Source organism: Epinephelus moara, chromosome 22, assembly GCF_006386435.1.
Source record: "Epinephelus moara isolate mb chromosome 22, YSFRI_EMoa_1.0, whole genome shotgun sequence".
NCBI lineage: Eukaryota > Metazoa > Chordata > Actinopteri > Perciformes > Serranidae > Epinephelus > Epinephelus moara.
In genome coordinates this window covers 10343305-10361956 of record NC_065527.1, presented here as the reverse complement: position 1 = coordinate 10361956, position 18652 = coordinate 10343305, and the positions used below count along the sequence as shown (strand labels likewise).

The 18652-nt window shown below is 41.8% G+C and overlaps 1 protein-coding gene across 5 annotated transcripts in view; it reads left to right on the top strand.

The window, feature by feature from the left end:
- Window positions 1-2982: 2982 nt before the first annotated feature.
- The window catches only part of fhod3a (formin homology 2 domain containing 3a), a 68792-nt gene continuing 53122 nt past the window's right edge, over window positions 2983-18652 (top strand). For all 5 annotated transcript variants that reach the window (XM_050034960.1, XM_050034959.1, XM_050034958.1 and 2 more), the window contains exons 1-3: window positions 2983-3526; window positions 11217-11326; window positions 16602-16669. In XM_050034960.1, coding sequence (XP_049890917.1) covers window positions 3362-3526; window positions 11217-11326; window positions 16602-16669 — 343 coding nt within the window. In that variant the 5' untranslated portion in view covers window positions 2983-3361. The remainder of the gene's footprint in view (window positions 3527-11216; window positions 11327-16601; window positions 16670-18652) is intronic.

The following is an 18652-nucleotide window of genomic DNA, read 5'->3' as shown; positions in this document are numbered from 1 at the left end:
GCTGTGATGGGAGAATTGGATCTCAGTGAAGGGCAAGTGGTCCATAACTTTAATTTTGGAGACAAAAAATGTAGGCTTAGCGCCCTGTGGTCCATTGTCCAATAGGAAATGTAGAATACTCAAAAGTACTTTAAAAGTGCTTGAGATACTTTTCTCAGGGAGTAACGTTGGAAGTACTTTTAAAGTAACTGGTTACTTTTAAAGAAAATAACGCAGTAACATACTTTGATTACTTTTAAAGTAACCCTTACCCAACACTGGTAAGGGTTACTTACCCAGTGGTACCCCATTGCATCCTGGGAGAAAATGGCTTTTCTTTCCTCTTTGGTGCAGCTGACGTGATGAATCAAGATGTGTTTTTTGACACCACTTAAAACTAGATAATTTTGTATTATTATTTAGAAATATATGGGATATGAAATGTGGACATGCTGGTATTTTCCTCTTATATATTGTTTAAAAATGGCTTTGATATGTTATTGGCGTGATTCATTTTTGTATCACAAGTCTGAGGAAAGAGAAAGCTTTGTGTTCCCAGTTGTCTCATTCATTCAACCCTCAGGATGTTTCACATATACTTACTCTAACACATGATGATTATGATTCAGCTTGTGGCTGATTAAAAGCACATCAACTCATTCAAGCTAATGAGTTCAATTTAAGGATTATCAGCCTATGTTTAGATTAACAAAGGCTAGTAATTCTTAACCATTCCGGAAAATGTGACAGAGCTACAGATAAGAGAATGTGCTGTGATTGGCTGTCAGGGTGTGTGAAGAAATCCTTGCACTTTGTTCTGCTTTTACAACCAGTCATTTACAAATGATGGACAAGATTATAATATGGAACTGACGTGTCTTTCTCTTGGTTTAGCAGTGTTAAAAGAAGTGTTGTTTTGCCCTCCAGTGTTAACAAAGATCTCTACTGAGTTTTCCCTCAGGGTTTTAATGGCATGTTACACAATAGATTTTGCTCATATACACAGATGATGATTACAGGTGCACAGACTAAGGGCTTAGTAATGTAGTAAATAGTAATTGGACTGTGCCATAAAGCATTGTACCTCTCATTTACACACACTCACATGATGATGGCTTGATTATCAGGGCCTGCCCACCCATGGAAATAGCTGGGCCCCTGAAAAGGTCCAGTAAATTTGCCCTTCCCCAAATCTGCTGCACTCATATTAATGCGTGTGTGTGCTGTCTTTCCTAGTTGAGATCAGTACATTTCTCAGGTCATGTGAACTGCAGTTTTTAGTTTTTTGGTTTTTTTTGCATCGGGTGCATACGGAAATAAAATGGCTCATACCATTTTCAGGAGAGGGGGTTTCATTATGAATAGGCTACATTTTACTCCAGCAGCAATAAATACAGTGTTTATTTTTGTTTTGATAAGGGATGGTCATTTTTTTAGTTCAAAAGAAAATTACTTATATTTATGATTTAACACAGCAAATAGCATCTGGATAAGCTAACTGAAAAGATTTAATTCAAACTTCACATCCATTCTGTTATATGGATCTGAAACATGGAACATTACCACCAGCTAGGGCTGGCATGATACCAGATTTTCACAACATGATACCAGGCTGGAGTCTATCCTTACTGACATTTGGCCAGAGGCAGGATATGCACAGGTTGCCAGACAATCACAGGGTTGGCACATAGAGACAGACAACCTTTACACTCACATCCACACCTGTGAGCAATTTACAGTCATCAAGTACACTATCCTGCATGTCTTTGGACTGTGGGAGGAGTACTGACAGAACCCATGCTGACAGAACATGAAAACTCCGCACAGAAGGGCCCTGGGTTCAAACCAGGAACCCTCTTGCTGTAACAGTGCAACAGTGCTATCCACTGCACCACTTTTAGTGACGAAGCAACTGGATGGTGTCAGCAGAGGGAGACAAAGTGACAATGAGGAGAAGCTGAAATGCTTTTAGAAGCACTGGATTATTTACACAGTACATTTGTGTGTATTATCAATATTTCAGTTTTAAATCTCACAGTTATCGTCAAAAGTGGCATATGCCATGGCCCCCCTTGGCCACCCCTTGGGGTCGCCAATGCATGGCAACAACTGGATCAAAAGGCACAATACCTGAGAGGTGGAGGGGCTGATGTCTATGGTCTATGTTCCCCAGAGAACACAGGGGCCTAATCAATTCAATCATCTACGCTGACAGACTAAGGCCTACAATACACAAATTAAAAGGACACTTAAAAAAATTTAAATAGTGTGTTTAAGTTTGGAGACACTATCAACAACTCAGAACCTCAGATCATTTTAATCTCATCAGCAGATAAAACCATTAACACACGACAGAAATGCTCCTAGAGAAGATGATAGTGCCTGTGGCAGTCTGTTTACTCCAGTGGTTTCAGTACAGTAACTAAATGTACACTTGTTAGTCAACAGTTGGTTTAATAGACTCAGAAAAGGTTCATTAATAGATAGGTTGGTAGAAATGATTAACTGGCAGAAATACCTGCAGTTAAACTTTTTAGACACAAGAGGTCAGCATTGGGCAAGACTGAAACTTGTGGCTAAACTTACCAGGAAATATTTTTATCCCTGTATTACTTTGAGTTTGACAGAAAACGTTTTGTACTTTTAGCTTTTAAGAGCTCCTTTGGTCACATTGCTTTATTTATTAAATGACGCAATAACGTCCAATAAAGGTGGAATATTGCTCTCATGATTTTTCCCTTTTCTCGAAATTTGCAACGACATTTTAGGTCATTATTTTACACGTGTATGTTCATATTCTTCCACACATGAATATGTGTTTTATATATGATTAGTGCAGTTCATTTTCATATAGGAAGCCACTGCTAAGCCGGAGACAGTGATCTGAAGGGAGGGGGAGGAGGGAGTGATGAGGCAGAGGGGAAAATAGATATTGGAGGCGGGGGAGGGAGGTGTGGGGGGTGGATTTACTGGGACTCAGACAGACAGACAGCAGACCGGCTGTCCCAAGCTGCTGCGCTGATCCTTCACTCTCCGGCAACAAGCTGGAGTCCGCCTGCCGCCTCTCCTTTATCACTGGCCACCTGCCTCTCCGAGAATAACACACCAAAAAAGCTCAGTGCGAGCACAACCACAGCAAGGAGGCGAGACAAGATCCTTGACCGGTTCCTCAGTGCCACCTTTTCGGCTTCCAAACACACAACCTCCTCTCCCCTACCTACCCCTGTCCTGCGGGAGGACAGGCTGCGCACAGGAGCGCACTTGGCGACCCGGGTTTGTTGTCGTTACCAGGAGAGGAGCGCACAGCGAGCCGAGCCATAGCTGGTATAGCTCTCATTGAACCGGGCTGTCCCCTCGGCGGAGACACTTGCATGGATGCACCATGGCCACGTTTGTCTGCAGGGTTCAGTTTTTAGATGACACCGATCCGTTCAACAGCACGAATTTCCCAGAACCGACGAGACCACCGCTGTATACCTTCAGGGAGGATATCCCACTCATCAACCAGTTAGCAGGCATCCACCGGCTCCTCAAAGCTCCGCACAAGGTAGGATTACCAGCGTGGTAAACAACTCATCCTACACTTGTAGCCTTATGAGAATGTGTCATATATGGCGAATACAGGAATTTTATAGTGATAAATTCCACAGTATAAAATCAATAGAAACTCAAGGACAAATAAAAGTCTTAATGGAAACATAAGTTTAGATTCAAGCACACATTCTTGTGAACACGGGTTTAAATCAGGGCTACATGAGGTTGTTTTGACTGCTGTTTTTCTCTTGAAGCCTGCTGCAAATAAACTTTCATACCCACCATTCACAGTCTATTTTGAGAACACATGCAAGCACAACTGACTGGCTCTCCAGCCTCGGGACTGAGACAAGGTTTGCCTCAAAGCCCACAGCAACATGACACATGGACTTCATTTGTGTTATACTAAAATATTCTGATTTAATCCCATGTTGGCGTACATTTGCTCTGCTGTAGTGCCACTGGATTTCCCCAAAAAAAACTTGAAGCAGACTTTAACCTTTGGCCTCTCTGGTGAGTGGGGCAGAATGAAGATGAATCCCCTCCTTAAAGCGAATAATCCTGTCTTATTTTTGTTTTTTTGTGCTCTGTCACTGTGGCAGGTGTGCAAAGGCATCCGTGCAACCAGATATATCCTGAGTTGCCTCATTTGTCTGTGATTGACAGTCAGTGGAAGCTCTGGTGTCCGGCAGCGAAAAGCCTGAATCACAGATGATCAAATTTAGGCGCTGGTCAGATTACGATGGATAGAGAAAAAGTATCTGTGTGTGGTTCTTAGTGAATTTCAGTGTTTAAAGCCGCCCAGATATAAATATAAACACAGCAACACATTCCTTACGCACAAGGTTGAGTCACACAAACATGTGGAGCAGACATTTTGAGACCTTGTTTGTATTCTTAATGTGTAAATAGATATTTTATAATTCAAGCTGAAAACATTTAACAGATGGATTGAAATAAAAGTGAGACATAGAGAGAAACAGAGAGCTCCAGTGCTGGCACACAACCCTGACAGCAAACCAGCGTTCAACAGCAAAGTGGTTTTCCAGACCAAAAAGATCTTTTGCTGCCCCATCTTTAAAAGCCACAAAACAAATGAAAAATGGCCCACAGCACAGAAAAGCTTATGATTACAACCTATACACAGACAGATGGCACAGCCTGCGTTCGTGTTTGCAATTTTGTTCACATCAGAAGGAAGACTGTGTGCGAAATGGCAACTGGATATTGTGCTTAGATTATAGGGATGAAACTGAACTGTTGCAAATTCGCCCGTCAGACTGTTCAGATCGAAAAGTTGGTGTATTGGAAAATGCCAAAGCGAGCAAGAGCTTGACACTCTCTTGAATAGCTTCTTAGTCTTTCTTTGTTTAAGTCGCCTTTTTCTCTTTTTGTTCCTAACCTTCTGTGCTCTTCTCTGAGAAAAGCCTACTGTATTATTATGTTGTGATGGTAGAGCTCTGTGTATGGCTGGCTGGGCTGCATGTAAAGTATAGGTCACTTGTCCCAGAATTCCTGCGGTCGGGGCCTGGATCCCTGCGACACTTTGTTCTCCTCACTTTGGGTGCCGTGGTTTTCCTGACCTCTTCCTCCCTCTGCTCTTCCACCTCTCTGACCATGCACCAGTTTGTGGACTTGAACACAAACACACATAAACATATGCATGCACACACACACAAACACACACACGGTTAGGCTAACATGCCAGGGCTAAATCAGTGCATCACTGGTTTGTGTGCATGGGATGTGTCATTTTATCCAAGCTGCTAAACAAAGAAGTTTCCTTTTGATTCTCACAGAATCACAATGACTACGTTTACATGCCCAAAATAACTCGCTTTTTGCCCTTTTCCCAAAAAAGACAATATTCCTTCTAAGCTGTTTACATAGCTAATGACAATGAACATTCCATTAATATTCCCATTGACATCCCCCTAACATAGGGTGGTGTCAAAATGTGGAAAAGTGGAATGGGTGAAGCTGCTTGTGCCATTTTGCTTCTTTGCATCATGATAGGACTTTTCAAACTTTTCCACCAATGGTAGACGTTTTGGATCATATGAACCGTGTTGTGGGATGCCATGGTAGCTCACCTGGCAGAGGTTGAATCCTTAGCGGTGGCCCAGGTTTGAGTCCAACTTGCGGCCCTTTGCTGTCTGGCTCGTCCCCCTTTGGTGTCTATCTCCGTCCTATCTAATGAAGGCAATAAGGGTTGGTGTGGTGATATTTCCGCATATCCAAAAACCTGTTGATATCCAGTTCTTTCATAATATTCAAAAGTCAGTGTGTTTCTCCTTCTGACCAGAAACATTGGCTTTTCTTTTGGGTATGCAGCTTTATTTCAGCCTTGCCATTTGCGCTGGGAAGTCAGAATAGCTCCCACTCAGAAATTTCAACTGGAACAAACCCTGAATTCAGATTCTGATTCAGAAAGTCAGAGGAACCTCACCAACCCCAATCTTAAAATCCAAGATGGCTGTTCCATGGATCAACAGTAGTGAAAGCTGTAGTAATGTACTGTTTGTTAGCATTTATTATTGTCTTTTTTGTGTCACATTAAAACAGTCTCATACACCGTTTTGTCCAACTTCACTCTGTGGACATGTTTTGGCAGTGTTTGTATGCCCAAAATACAGCGTAATGCATTATCAACTGGTATCGCTAACAATGGCTAACCTGGCTGGAGCTGGTATTGCTGACAACATCTTGTTTTTTTCAACTTAAAATGCAATCAACTCAGGTGTGTAATGTCATTCCCAGCTCCGACCTCTGACTTCCAAGGTTAATGGTTTGTCTACAAATGCATCCATGACAAGCCACAGAGCTGTAAACAGGCAATATGCCGTTTGTCCCAAACTGCGGTGAAAACCCCAATCGAGACGCATATTCAGAATGTGCTGTAGCCTACACATGTTCAAGGAATGCTCCTAAAACCCAAATTATATCGGCATATCCCAAATCCTAATCAGGAAATGGCGCTATATTCGTAAAAGGCCTTATTTGGAAAATCCAAATGGAATATGCAATTTACATGACCTGACTCTTCTTAAGTAAAAAATAAAATGAAATGATCAATTAGGCTCAACAAAGCTAATCAAAGTGTCATGTGAATGTTAAAGATGTTAAACTCAGATCAGTGAGTTAGCCTAAACTCTTAGACAAGTCACCCCCCAAAATGATGCATTGATGTTCAGCTCAATGCAGAAGCCTCACCATCAGTCAGCAGCCAGTTTTTCAGTAAAAAAAACTCCTATTCACCTCAAAAACAACAAAGCCCAGACTCCACAGCTCAACTTTTATTTCATTACCAAAGGGCTCCCATTAAAGCAACACAGGGAGATTTAATAGCCATGTAGAACACACCCTCCTCCACGCTCTTCAAAGAGCCTGATCCTCAGTGGCTCTGATTTTGACATAAAAACGTTCTTAAAAAGTCATCGTTTAAGTTACGTAAGGGTATTGTTAAGTGTCAACCCGCCAGCAGGCTTGGTGTTGTTTTAATGTGGAAGTAATTACTCCACTACCCCCACTTCTTTCTCTCTCTGCTTTGCTCTTCTGGGAGAATTTGATTAAATGAGTGTAAAGTATACTAGCCACTAAGTGTTTCCCTGGCTTGTCCCGGAGCCTTGAGTGTGAAGAGCTTGCGGTTCCTTCTGGAGCCACCTCTCTGCCGGCTCCGTCCAGCATGATGTGTTTTGTTATGTTATTACTACTATTACCCAAGCGGAGTGTTTTAGGAAAGAGACACCCTTTGGACGGCGGGCTGTTAACGTATTGTGTTACAGAGTGGTCCGGGGCTCACTTCTCGCTGTCCAAGCAGTATTTGTATGATTGAGTAATGTGTGTAGATAAAGCGGAGCAGCAAAGGAAAGCAGGGAGCTGGAGCTGAAGCTGGAGGTGTTAGCGGTGGTGGGACTCCATCTTGGGACATGTGTGAGACAGAATGAGGGATTTTCAGACACATAAACAAAGCCTCATTCAAGGACAAGACAGTAATGTATATGTGGAATATTGAAAAAAACTGCTGAATAATGCAAATGGATTGGGCACAAGAAATGCTTTTGTCTTCTTCCTACATAAAAAGTGGGGCAGTGGGACAGGGCATGATTAACCCCCCCATCCTCAACCCCTGTCTCCTTAATCAAAAGAAGGAGTACTTCATTAAACCTCAACCACCAAATCTCTTATGCCTTATTGGCACGAAAGGTTTGATTAAGAATAGCATTGCACTAGGGTTCAACAGCTGGTATATTGGGGTTAGACTACAAAAATGGCCCATAAAATATTTGGTTAGTGGATTTATTTTAGCTGTGTTAGCAGCCAAGCAGGGTCTAGGAATGGCAAAGCTGGTTTAGCGGTTGGTCCACCACTTTAGGCCAGCTTGAAATATCTCATCAACTATTGGATACATCACAAGAATTTGGATTGATATTTGGCACATAGTAATGTCCTCCTTAGGACGAGTTGTAACAACTTTGGTAATCCCTTGAATTTTCATACATCAGGTAAAAATTTCAGTTTGTCCGATGCTTTGGTTTGTGACAAAATACCAGAAAAACTGACATTTCCATCAGGGAGACGGGGGATGGTTGTAACATTTTTGACATTTCTGTCTGTATCTTGGAGCTTGTTTAAACCAGCACATTCAATGTGATACCAACTACTTACAGTAAAAGCTTTTAATGTGACACTTAAATGACTTTTTAACACAATTTGTGTGTGTGTGTGTGTGTGTGTGTGTGTGTGTGTGTTTATGTATAATACTAAAATTTTGCGTGGGGTAGATTGTTAACATTTTTTTCACATGTTGTCACAATTGACCCAGACTCTTGTAGCCACAAACCAGCTTACCCTACAGTTAACAGCTAAAACATTAGCGCATGAAAGATATCTATGTAGACACATAATAAATTAAGTCTGATGAATTTATCTACAAGACAGTTTTATTACAAAAATACATTTAGTAAAAAAATTATCCCCTTACCTCAAATTGTTTTAAACTTGGCTTTGACTGCCACACGGTGCCAATGCCAATGAATAAAGACTAAACTGAGCATGTGCAGATTGAATCAGGTAATTAATAGCTTGTTGGATAAATTGTTTCAAAAAGTGTCCCCCACCCCCAAAAAAGCCGCTCAGCCTTGCAGCCAGTTTTTCCCAGTGGTCATGTGTGGTATTGCTGCAAAAAAAAAAAAATCAGCTGTGGCCCAAAAATAATTTTTTTAAGGGTGACTATTGTAAAAGAGACATCAGTAAAACTGTTGACAGGACACCTTGAACTGCTAACAAGGTCAATTATGACTCTCTCTATTATGAATTTTTGATCTGTTTGATCCGTTTTTCCCCAGTTAAAGGTTTTTTTGGGGGAGTTTTTCCGTATCCGCTGCAAGGGTCCTAAGGACAGAGGGATGTCGTATGCTGTAAAGCCCTATGAGGCAAATTGTGATTTGTGATATTGGGCTTTATAAATAAAATTGATTGAAATTGATTGATTGATCCATGGAGGTTTTATATTTGTAAAACTTTGTTGACCCAAGAAACACAATATAAAAATCTGTGACATCATCACAATATGAAGGCTATAAGCAGAGCAGGAACTCACAGGCGAGGCCAGGAGGAGAAACACTACTGCGCATATTCAGTGGGCTGCATACTGTGGAAATAAACCTGAGGCTAGAAACTTTTTACCGTGTACGCCAGACGAACAACAAATAGGTACCATCTTAGCATCCAGTGTCTAGGTACTATTATAAATCTGTGGTACAACCATCCCCGGTCTCCCCTACCATGTGTTTAGTGCTAATTGTTAGCATGCTAGCAGAGAAAGGTAAGCTGGTGAACTTGGTAAACATTACAACTGCTAAACATCAGCATGTTGTCACTGTTAGTACCTTGCTACTTTAAGGTTAACATTTAGCTTAATAAAGGGAAAGTCCACTCAAGGTCCTCTTACTGTCTTTTTACATAGCTGTCAGCCACAATGTTTTTTAGGCTCTTCCCTAGTTTTTTTCCTGTCTATACCATATCAGAGGGGTCTACCTTGGAGAATGTGGCTATGACAGGATTTACTTTTACCTAACTGACTAAATTTCAACAGGGGACGTGTCCGAGAACTGTGTGTTTTGCTATACGGATTAGCCATTTGGCACAGAAGGATTAATGTTGTTGTGAGGGGGTGAGGGGAAACTGGAGCAGAACCCAGAGTCACCTCATTTTCTCCCAGCGCATGATTCCCTGCTCTGAGCTTGGGATTGCTCAAATACTTTATGATAGGTTGGCATAGCCCTGCAGAGTTCATTGCAACATGGATGGCTATCAGCTTCTCCTTTGCAACACTTTGGCCTTGGCAGTGCCTCCCCCATTAACTCCCAGCCCCTGCGGACACACCCACCCTTGAGCTCCTGAGTGCATGCTGCCTCAGTGCTGAGTAAATATAGCAAGGTTATATTTATGCTGTGAGTCCATCCGACAGTCCGTCTCTCTGTTTCCCAGTGAGAAGGAGGGACAGACAGAGAGCAGCAGCAGGTCTTGTGATCTGCGGTCTCCGCTGGTCAGGGAGTGTCGTCATGCTGCTCGCCCCGAACAGCCAGGGGGCGTTTGGCAGCACACCAGAGGCTAGGTTCGACCTACAGATTATATAGAGGTGCTAACTGCTAACGCAACTCATGACTCTGATCTCATTTACCTAGTCATACTTTTCACAATTACTTGTAAAGCTCATATTGTCACAGCAACACAATGATGTATGTTACTTTTTATGCGTTGTAGCTGGGATGGCTGCGTGCACCTGCTATTAACTTGTGACTGTACCCATAAACATCAATGCCAGTGGCGTGCAGATATATTACAGTGCACCTGGTCTCAAAGTCAGCAGAGTTTCTCGTTACACAGCACAGCCAATCACTTCTGACGTAGGCTACTCTGCAGTGCTACCTTAGATCATGCAGTCACAGAAGGCATGGGTGCAGGATTGGTCTGCTCTGGAGAGGTGAAAAACAGAATCTGTCATGTGCATAAATGTGTACATGCACTGCCAGAACTAGCACATTCAGCGCACTTTGCAAGCTTCTGTATTTCTGTATTTACTTACTTGGATTAAGTAAGTGGGAATGACTGTGATTGCAGCTTCATATTGTGCACATTTTTTAAATTATATTTGAATGTTATTCACTTACAGTTGACATTCAAATGCACTAAAATCTCTCCTCCTTCCTCTTTGTATCCCTCCAGTTTTGGTTTCATGTTCTGCAGCCTTTATTGCTACGTCTCTACTAGTTAATTCCTTTAACAGCTTTGTAATGCTAAAAGCAGAGCAGCAACGCATATGGCTCTCCCACTTTTCACGGATCACTGTACACACTCGTGTTGAAGTCTTTGCCCCGTAAACTGGCTTTATTTTACAGGCTCAGATTGTTTCAAAAAAGGGTGTAAAACACATGCAGCGACATAGTGAGCGTGCATTAAAAAATAATGGGCCCAGGGTCCAATGTCATTCCTGTGGGTGGTTCATGTACGTACATCATAGCATGCCCAGGGAGGTTTCACATGCCACCCTCTATGTCCAAGTGCTCAATCGAATTTTCCATCCCTAATTTGGGTATGAATGCCAATTTTTCATTTCGTTCAATGCAGTTAAATCCATTCCAGTATCTCAGTTCAGGTCCATTTCATTCATTAAAGATTTTTTTCATTCTTTTCCATAGCTTGACGACTGCACGCTGCAGCTCTCCCACAATGGCACCTATCTGGATCTGGAGTCCTCTCTGGCCGAGCAAAAGGACGAACTGGAGGGCTTCCAGCAGGATGACACAGGGTAAGACCGATTCACATTCATATCTTTTAAAACAAGACATATAGACTGACACTCTTCACCCTTCTCTCCTACACACACTCAAATATCTTCTCTGAGTTTTATGCATTCTTATAAATTGGAAGCATCACAAGCTGCTGGATATGGATTTCTTGGAAGCACGAGTTCATGGAAAGTATGAAGCGCTCTGGAAAGCGGGACAGATGTGCCCTCCCTTCCACAGCTACGGCTCTCTGACTGTGTTTTTATAATAATTGATATTCTGATCTTGTTTGCGACAAAATTTCACAGATCACAAACCTGTCAACTCCAGACGACACAGCATGATCACTTTGTAAAAGCACTGTCGTGAAGTATTCCCAGTTTCTCATACCTCCCAGCAGCAAAGTTATGCTGGTGTCTGTCTTTGGGTTAACAAGAGAAATGGAAAATAAATATCTGCTGCTAGGGCTGAAGATTTCCCCCTAGAAAACTGTGTGGCAGTCGTGGTGAGCAAACTAGATCCTGACATGCCTTGTGTTAATTTAGTTAGTAGATTGTGGCCTAAACAAGATCCGCAAAAATTTGGCCTTTTCAGTGTGAAATAGCACCTTTGTGTTGCCAGATGTGCAATAATCATGTCATTTGTATGATAAGTCAGCTCTTTGTGCTGTAAAAAAAAAATCTGCAAAATGTACAGTGATTTCAACATGTTTGAGGTTTTCTATATAATGATAAGTAGCTTGCCAGCCTGATTTATCATCATGTGTCATCATGTGTTATCCACACCTAGTTGCAGCATAGTGTTTCAAACATACCCTCGTCCTTACTAAATAACTAAAGGTTATTTGTTTATTTCAGAAAAGTGAACTACTTTTTTATACTGTTAATTGAAGTGGTCTTTATTTCAGCCCAGGTAACTAGCCTCTGCTATAGTGTTAAAATGCTGAGAAAACCTGGCTATACAACACAAGGCTACAAAGAGTAAGATTCAACAGGGGAACCATATAAAAAAGACAGAGGCGTTATACAGTTACTGAAAATAAATTACCAAATAACATGCCTGCATTTGTTTCCAAAATTATGTTATGGTGACACAAGTTAAAGTTATCTTCTCAGTGCTATGGCGAACCAATAGATTTATAATAGAGTGCCCCAGGGATGGCATTTTTCTGCAGGCAGACGTGGAAGTTAGCATCGCACTGTTTACCTCGTCAAAAAGCCATTTTTCCATTAGATTTTGGATTACTGCAGAAAATAAGCTCTGTGGCAAACAAACATTTGTTCAGCAAGATAATCACAAATTAACACTACTTTCTGATAATTATTGAGGCCAAAATGCCTTTGCTAGAAGTCAAAAGTTAACATTAGCCGATAAACAAGCAACAATGCAGCCGCATGACCTAACGTCACCACCAAAACCAAACTGTAAAGCCTTGTTTGGCGCGGTGCAGCGCGGCGTGATGACGCTCTGTAGTCACTTATTAGCAATCACCTTTTTTTAAGAGATACAGAAGCTTCACTCACGTATTTTATGTTGTAGAACAAAACGTGAAAGTCTCTTAAGCTTATTTCAGGCACCTAATTAAAAACACATTTAAAAAAAACACTGACTTTGGGACCAGGGAACCATGATTGCTAACATGCTAACTCATTTCCAGATTTTAGGACTCATTCCTGCACTCTACACACTTATCTAGCCACTAAATGCCAAGATGGCACCTTTTCATTCCAATGGCTTTGCTCACTTGGAGCATATGCCAAAAGAAATTTCCAGCATCTGGGTGTATTTCTGTGGTATGCTGCACACTGAATATGCAGTGTAAAGTTTCTCCCACTGGCCCTGCCTGTGAGGTCCCACCTGCCTCATAGACTTTACATTATGATAATGTCACAGATTTAAAAAAAAACACTTTTCGGCCTATGGGGAAAATGCTTTTCGGAATGCAGGGGATTTTTTTCGCTGCAGTATCACAAGTGACCACTGGGGAACTAGCCAGCTTCCAGTTAAATTAGCAATACTGAACGTTACAAGTGGCTAAGGTTATTAGCAATAAGTAACTATGCATGCATATTTACTATCTGTGTAACTGTTGTGTAAGTCCAGTGGTTTCACAATAAATCCGTGTTGCTTCATAACTAGCTGGCCAGCTGTTGTCACCTTAGTTACTAAGCTGTATAAAAACTGGTGTACAGTAACATTGTCAGTAGAGAATTAGTAGGTTCCCAGTATGAAAACAGGAGATACATTGTGTTCAGTGCTGCTGCTGAGAGGGCTGAGTCACAACTTCAGAAATGCATTTTGTTCTCAGCTGTTGTCTCCAACATTGGTGACAAAGCATTGTCATGTGGAGCTCTGACAAATACACAGAGATGGCAGCTGGCTGTGTATGTAAGTGTGTGTGTGTGTGTGTGTGTGTGTGTGTGTGTGTGTGTGTGTGTGTTTGTGAAGAGTTGTGGTATGTTGATCTGTTTGGAGACCAGGGGGGCGGTGGAATCATGATAAGTGATGGCAGACCCACAGAGCCAGGTTGTTATCTGTGTCTTTTTCTGTATGGTTGTTTCCATGTGTACATTTATTTGTTTGTCCCTGTGTGTGTTTTTATTGTGCCCCTGGCAAGCCATGTGACAGATGATGGACAGGTGTATAGAGGCGTGTGTGTTTTTTGAAGTGGGTGAGATCTTGGGGAACCGGTCTGATTGGACAGGCCTGTCTGTCATCCTATCAAACTTGGCTTTTACCAAGGTCACACTGCACTGACAGTAGGAAATGAATCACAGGCTGGGCTGGGTTTGACCCTCACAGAGGTTGACGATGGATGCTTCCGACTAAACCTGTCCTCCTCCTCAGAAGAGCACTATTTATATAGTGTCAGAAATGAACAAACTAATCATTCTCAACATCTCAGCCTCACACTGCATATTTTACTTGTGTTTTAAAGTCAGGCCGTTTTTGACAGCTGTTTTAACACCTTAAAAGCTGTAGCTTCTCTAATCTCACAATAATTCTGTCTCATCTTTAAACATGGCCACTAAAGGAGTTTTTCACTGCTAGAAAGATAGCAGATAAGACACAGTATATGGTGCCCATTTCCTGTTCACAAACTCTTGTTATTACAGCTAAACAGGGCACTAAGACACGTTTCTGAAAACATTTCAAGCTAGAAGTAGACAGTGCAGTAACATGATGTTCAAGCAGCAGCCCCACGGATGTATTAAGTGACCTGGATACAGCATTGAAGGCGGGACCTCGTTCATTCCTATGAAAGTTGCTCAGTGATGCATGAAGCCATAAATGGTCTATGTCTGCGATATGAAATTACCGGGATGATTGGCACTGCTTCCACATCATTAGGCTTACGACTGCCAAGCATGGCCAGGAACGGCCAAGTGGCTAACTTCTGCTGGCCAAGCAGCTGACTTCTAAATTAACACTCCACTAACTTGAATGGGGATAAAATGACTTAATCTTGTTGCTCTTATAGACTTTCCAAATATTATTGGACTGAATGGTTCAAATCTGGACAGTAAAACAAGTCATTTCACAGGGGTTGTTTTGCCCAAAACAAATGTATCCACTGAGTTACAGACATTTCTTTCCCACTGTAAGTCTGTGGGAAAAAGTTGGGCCCAATGTCATCATGTGATGACCCTGGAAATTGCAGTACCACTGTTTGGCCACTGCAAGCCTGGCGTGCTTCATGTTTGTCTAAACAGCCCAGAAGAGACAGCAAAACTCCGCCGGATGACCTGCTTTGCATCTTCCACGTCACTTAGTGGAGCTCCCCTGGGAGGAATTCTAGGCAGTAATTAGATGGACTGAAGGTTCATCCACAGTTCATTTACACATCCCACCCACATTGTTTCGATACAAAGCTGCTTTAAAATTGGCGAAGTGTCCCTTTGAAATCTGCTTTTTTACTGACAAACCTGCACTGGACAACTAAAAATTGCATTCACTGAAAAATGCCCAGAGTGTTATAAAGAGTAGATTGGTGTCAGTGATTTGCACCCACAATTTATGTTCCCACGCTTCAAAAATGTGGTGTGATTCCAGCTGCGGCAGGACGCTGCTCACCACAGTTGACAGTAAACAAGGGCCTCTGGTGACGAGGACAGCTCAGAGTATGCATTCACTAAAGGAAAGTGAATTAAAAAATTGGGAGGAAATTGCTATAGATTATAACGCACTGTAGCCAGAGTCTCTCTGAGCCATTTGAGCCGTTTTTTTTGCAATATTCAGAATGTATTAAAATAGTGATTTAAAAGCTAAAAATCTAAAAATACAATATCTCTCCCATCCGTCTTACTAACATTTTTTTATCCTCACAGTTAGAAATTATATATGTTGAGTATTTTATACTCTCAATCCAATGGTTGCATTTTGAGTTTAATTCTTCTCCTGACTGTCATTCTCACACAAGACATTATCAGACAGGTACAGCAAAAAAAAAACGAATTTGCAAGAAAAACACAGTTTTATCAGTATCTCAACAGATCGTGTTAACATTTTGCTCTATTTCCAAGCAAAGCTGATAACGGAGCTTAACAGAAGGATAGAAGACCAGCTGGTCTCTTGTTTGGGTGTGTGTTATCCTTACTACATGCTATGCATTATGGCTGTATTGCAGCAGTGTGTGTTATCAGAGCAGGGCTTTCCCTGCTTGGATTGGACACCATATCAGCATGTTAGTGATGGAAGTCAGTGATTAGATCCTGCAGATTGGAGGATAACTGAGGTCAGGAGTGAGTTTGATTTGCTCTCAAAATACCATCATATTTTACCTTTGTGTTTGTGTGTGCTCATTTTGTTTTCCCACTGGAAATATGCTGAATGTGTGATGGAGGATGGTATGTGGAGGGATGTGTTGTGTCTGCTCCTGCACTTTTGCTGTCGGTCCTCAGGGCCCAGATGTGTATCAGTATAGGGGTACAAATCCAATGCAGGTCAATGTTTGTCTGCACTATTCCCGTCAGGCCAGGTGCCTCTGCATTACAAAAATGTCACTCTTCCTCACTTCATATTTTGTCTTAAAAATGTCATTTTCTTGACACACATAAAAAAAGATATTTTCCTGAAAGCAGTAGCCAACAGTACAGTAGCCGTTTCAATTGTTGCAGGATATTCTACTCTACAATCAAGACAGATCACTCCACTAATGCCAACAAAATTACATTTAATTCTAGAAAGTACATGAAACACGTTTATTAGGTTTGGCTGTAAGTGAAATTATTGTGCAGAAACTAGACACTGCGTTGCTTTCATTCATGAAGACAATTTGGCTTCTTTCGTTTTCAGGTCCAGAGGGAAGAAGCACAGTGTTATTCTTCGGACCCAGCTGACCGTCCGTGTACACGCCTGCATCGGTGAGTGCTGTGTGACATGTTTATGTATGTGTTTAACACAAGTTTCCCCCCGGACACACACACACACACACACACACACACACACACACACACACACACACACACACACACACACATGCCCTGTCAGATACATCAGCAAGCCCTAAGAACACGTTGTACTACATGCTTAGATGGTCGTCCAGGGGTTTACACGTGGTCCATGCTGGGGTCAGACCTGAGACCTCCCACTCAGAGGCAGGTTTGACTGGTATGTGAAATCTCTCTGAGTTCAACGTGGTATTGTGATCATGTCAGTATTCTGCATTAAACAGATGGGAGCTTTTACACGGTTTGGAGAGAGAAAAGTGAAAGTAACTTTCTATGTGGCTGTAAATGTGAGTGCAGTTTTTTTCACATCTGGGGCTGGTGAAGTCTTCATGGTGTGAAGCACTTTAAGTTTTCCCAGTTTGTAATGGTGGGGAGGAGGAGAGTGGAAGAGACAGAGGGAGGGAGTTGAAGAATCTTTAAGAAAAAGACAAATTAACAAGGGAGGGATGATAGATGATGATGATTTAAAACAATTCATAATTTAGCATCTCAGCTTCTACAACACTTTATTTTCTCATCTGAGATCTTATTTCTTGCCTACTGGCTTATCATTTAATGTGCAGTCGGTCTATGTTAACAAAAAATAATCAGCTGAGAACACATGCATGGTTTTGGTGTCTGTTTTCTTATTAGTACGGTGTATCGGCAAGAATTTGGCGACAGATATGGTTCAAGATATAGGTGTTACAATTCAATCTACTGCGATATATCGTGATAGTGTTAGCAATATACTGCCATTCTAATTTAATTTTAGGAAAACATATGGTATGAGGAGCTCACCACCAGATGCATAAAATCTGAATAGCCCAGTCCTATACCAATGCAATGTAACCAATGTATTCCTTTTCCATCTGTAACTCCCTCTCTATATATCACCCCACACTTTCATTCTCTCTTTCCCCTGAACCTGTGCTCACTTCTTCCCTCCATGACTTGTCTGCATGGCCAACATTCTCCATGCCAGTGATAGCAGTGCTAATTCTGGATCCTAGAATCAGTGCCTTGGATTGGTTGAGAAGGTGATGAGGTGAAAGGTCACTGTTGGACTAATGGTGTCTAGGGGAGAAAATGTGCACATACAGAAAAATCATTGGTTTCTCAATTCAGGATGTGAGCTACATATTTTATATGTAAGCCTGAAATGAATGAAATTATCATACAAGCCAAGGCTATAAGAGATATTTTTGCAATATGCCGTAAAAAGCAGTTTGCATTCACCCAATCTTAGACACATGAACCTGCAAACATGCTCAATATTAACCCCTTCTTCAGTAGATACTCATGGACGTATGGCTCCTGTCTTTTTTAGAAGGAAGGAGCTCTTCAATCCCACAGCCAAGCTGTTACTGGGATGGGAAAACCTGACCACGGTCTCGTGGTCGCGGTCTGATGCATGCAACTGCATACAGAATACACAATATGTATACTGGGTTTGGTAGAAGGTGGCGGTGCTGTTTGGGCTGAGAAAGCCATGCATAAGTAAGGTAAAGGAGGTTATTGGGTTGGTGCGGGGAGCAGTGAGACCTGGCATTAGGGGAGTGTCTCTGGGACGCCAGAGATCACTGTCTAGCCTCCTGGAGGTGTCGTGGGACCAACTAGACGAAACACTGGTGAAAGGAGGTTCCCACCCGATGACCCCAAAGACATGTTAGTTATCACTGCTCACTGGTCTGTATAGTTAAGCCTTGCCATAATAGCTTATCATAGGGCTTACAAGGTTATTCACTGAGTGCTGATCCTTTCTCTAGAGCACAAACTTCTTGTGTTTATTTGAAAACTGATGCACATAAGGTGGAACCAAAGTTCACAAGTGCAAGTTCCACCCGGAAACTTTTGGCCGTGCACTGTCAATAACATATGCTGAGGTTAGCACAACAAGCAGGTCGTGTGAGTCAC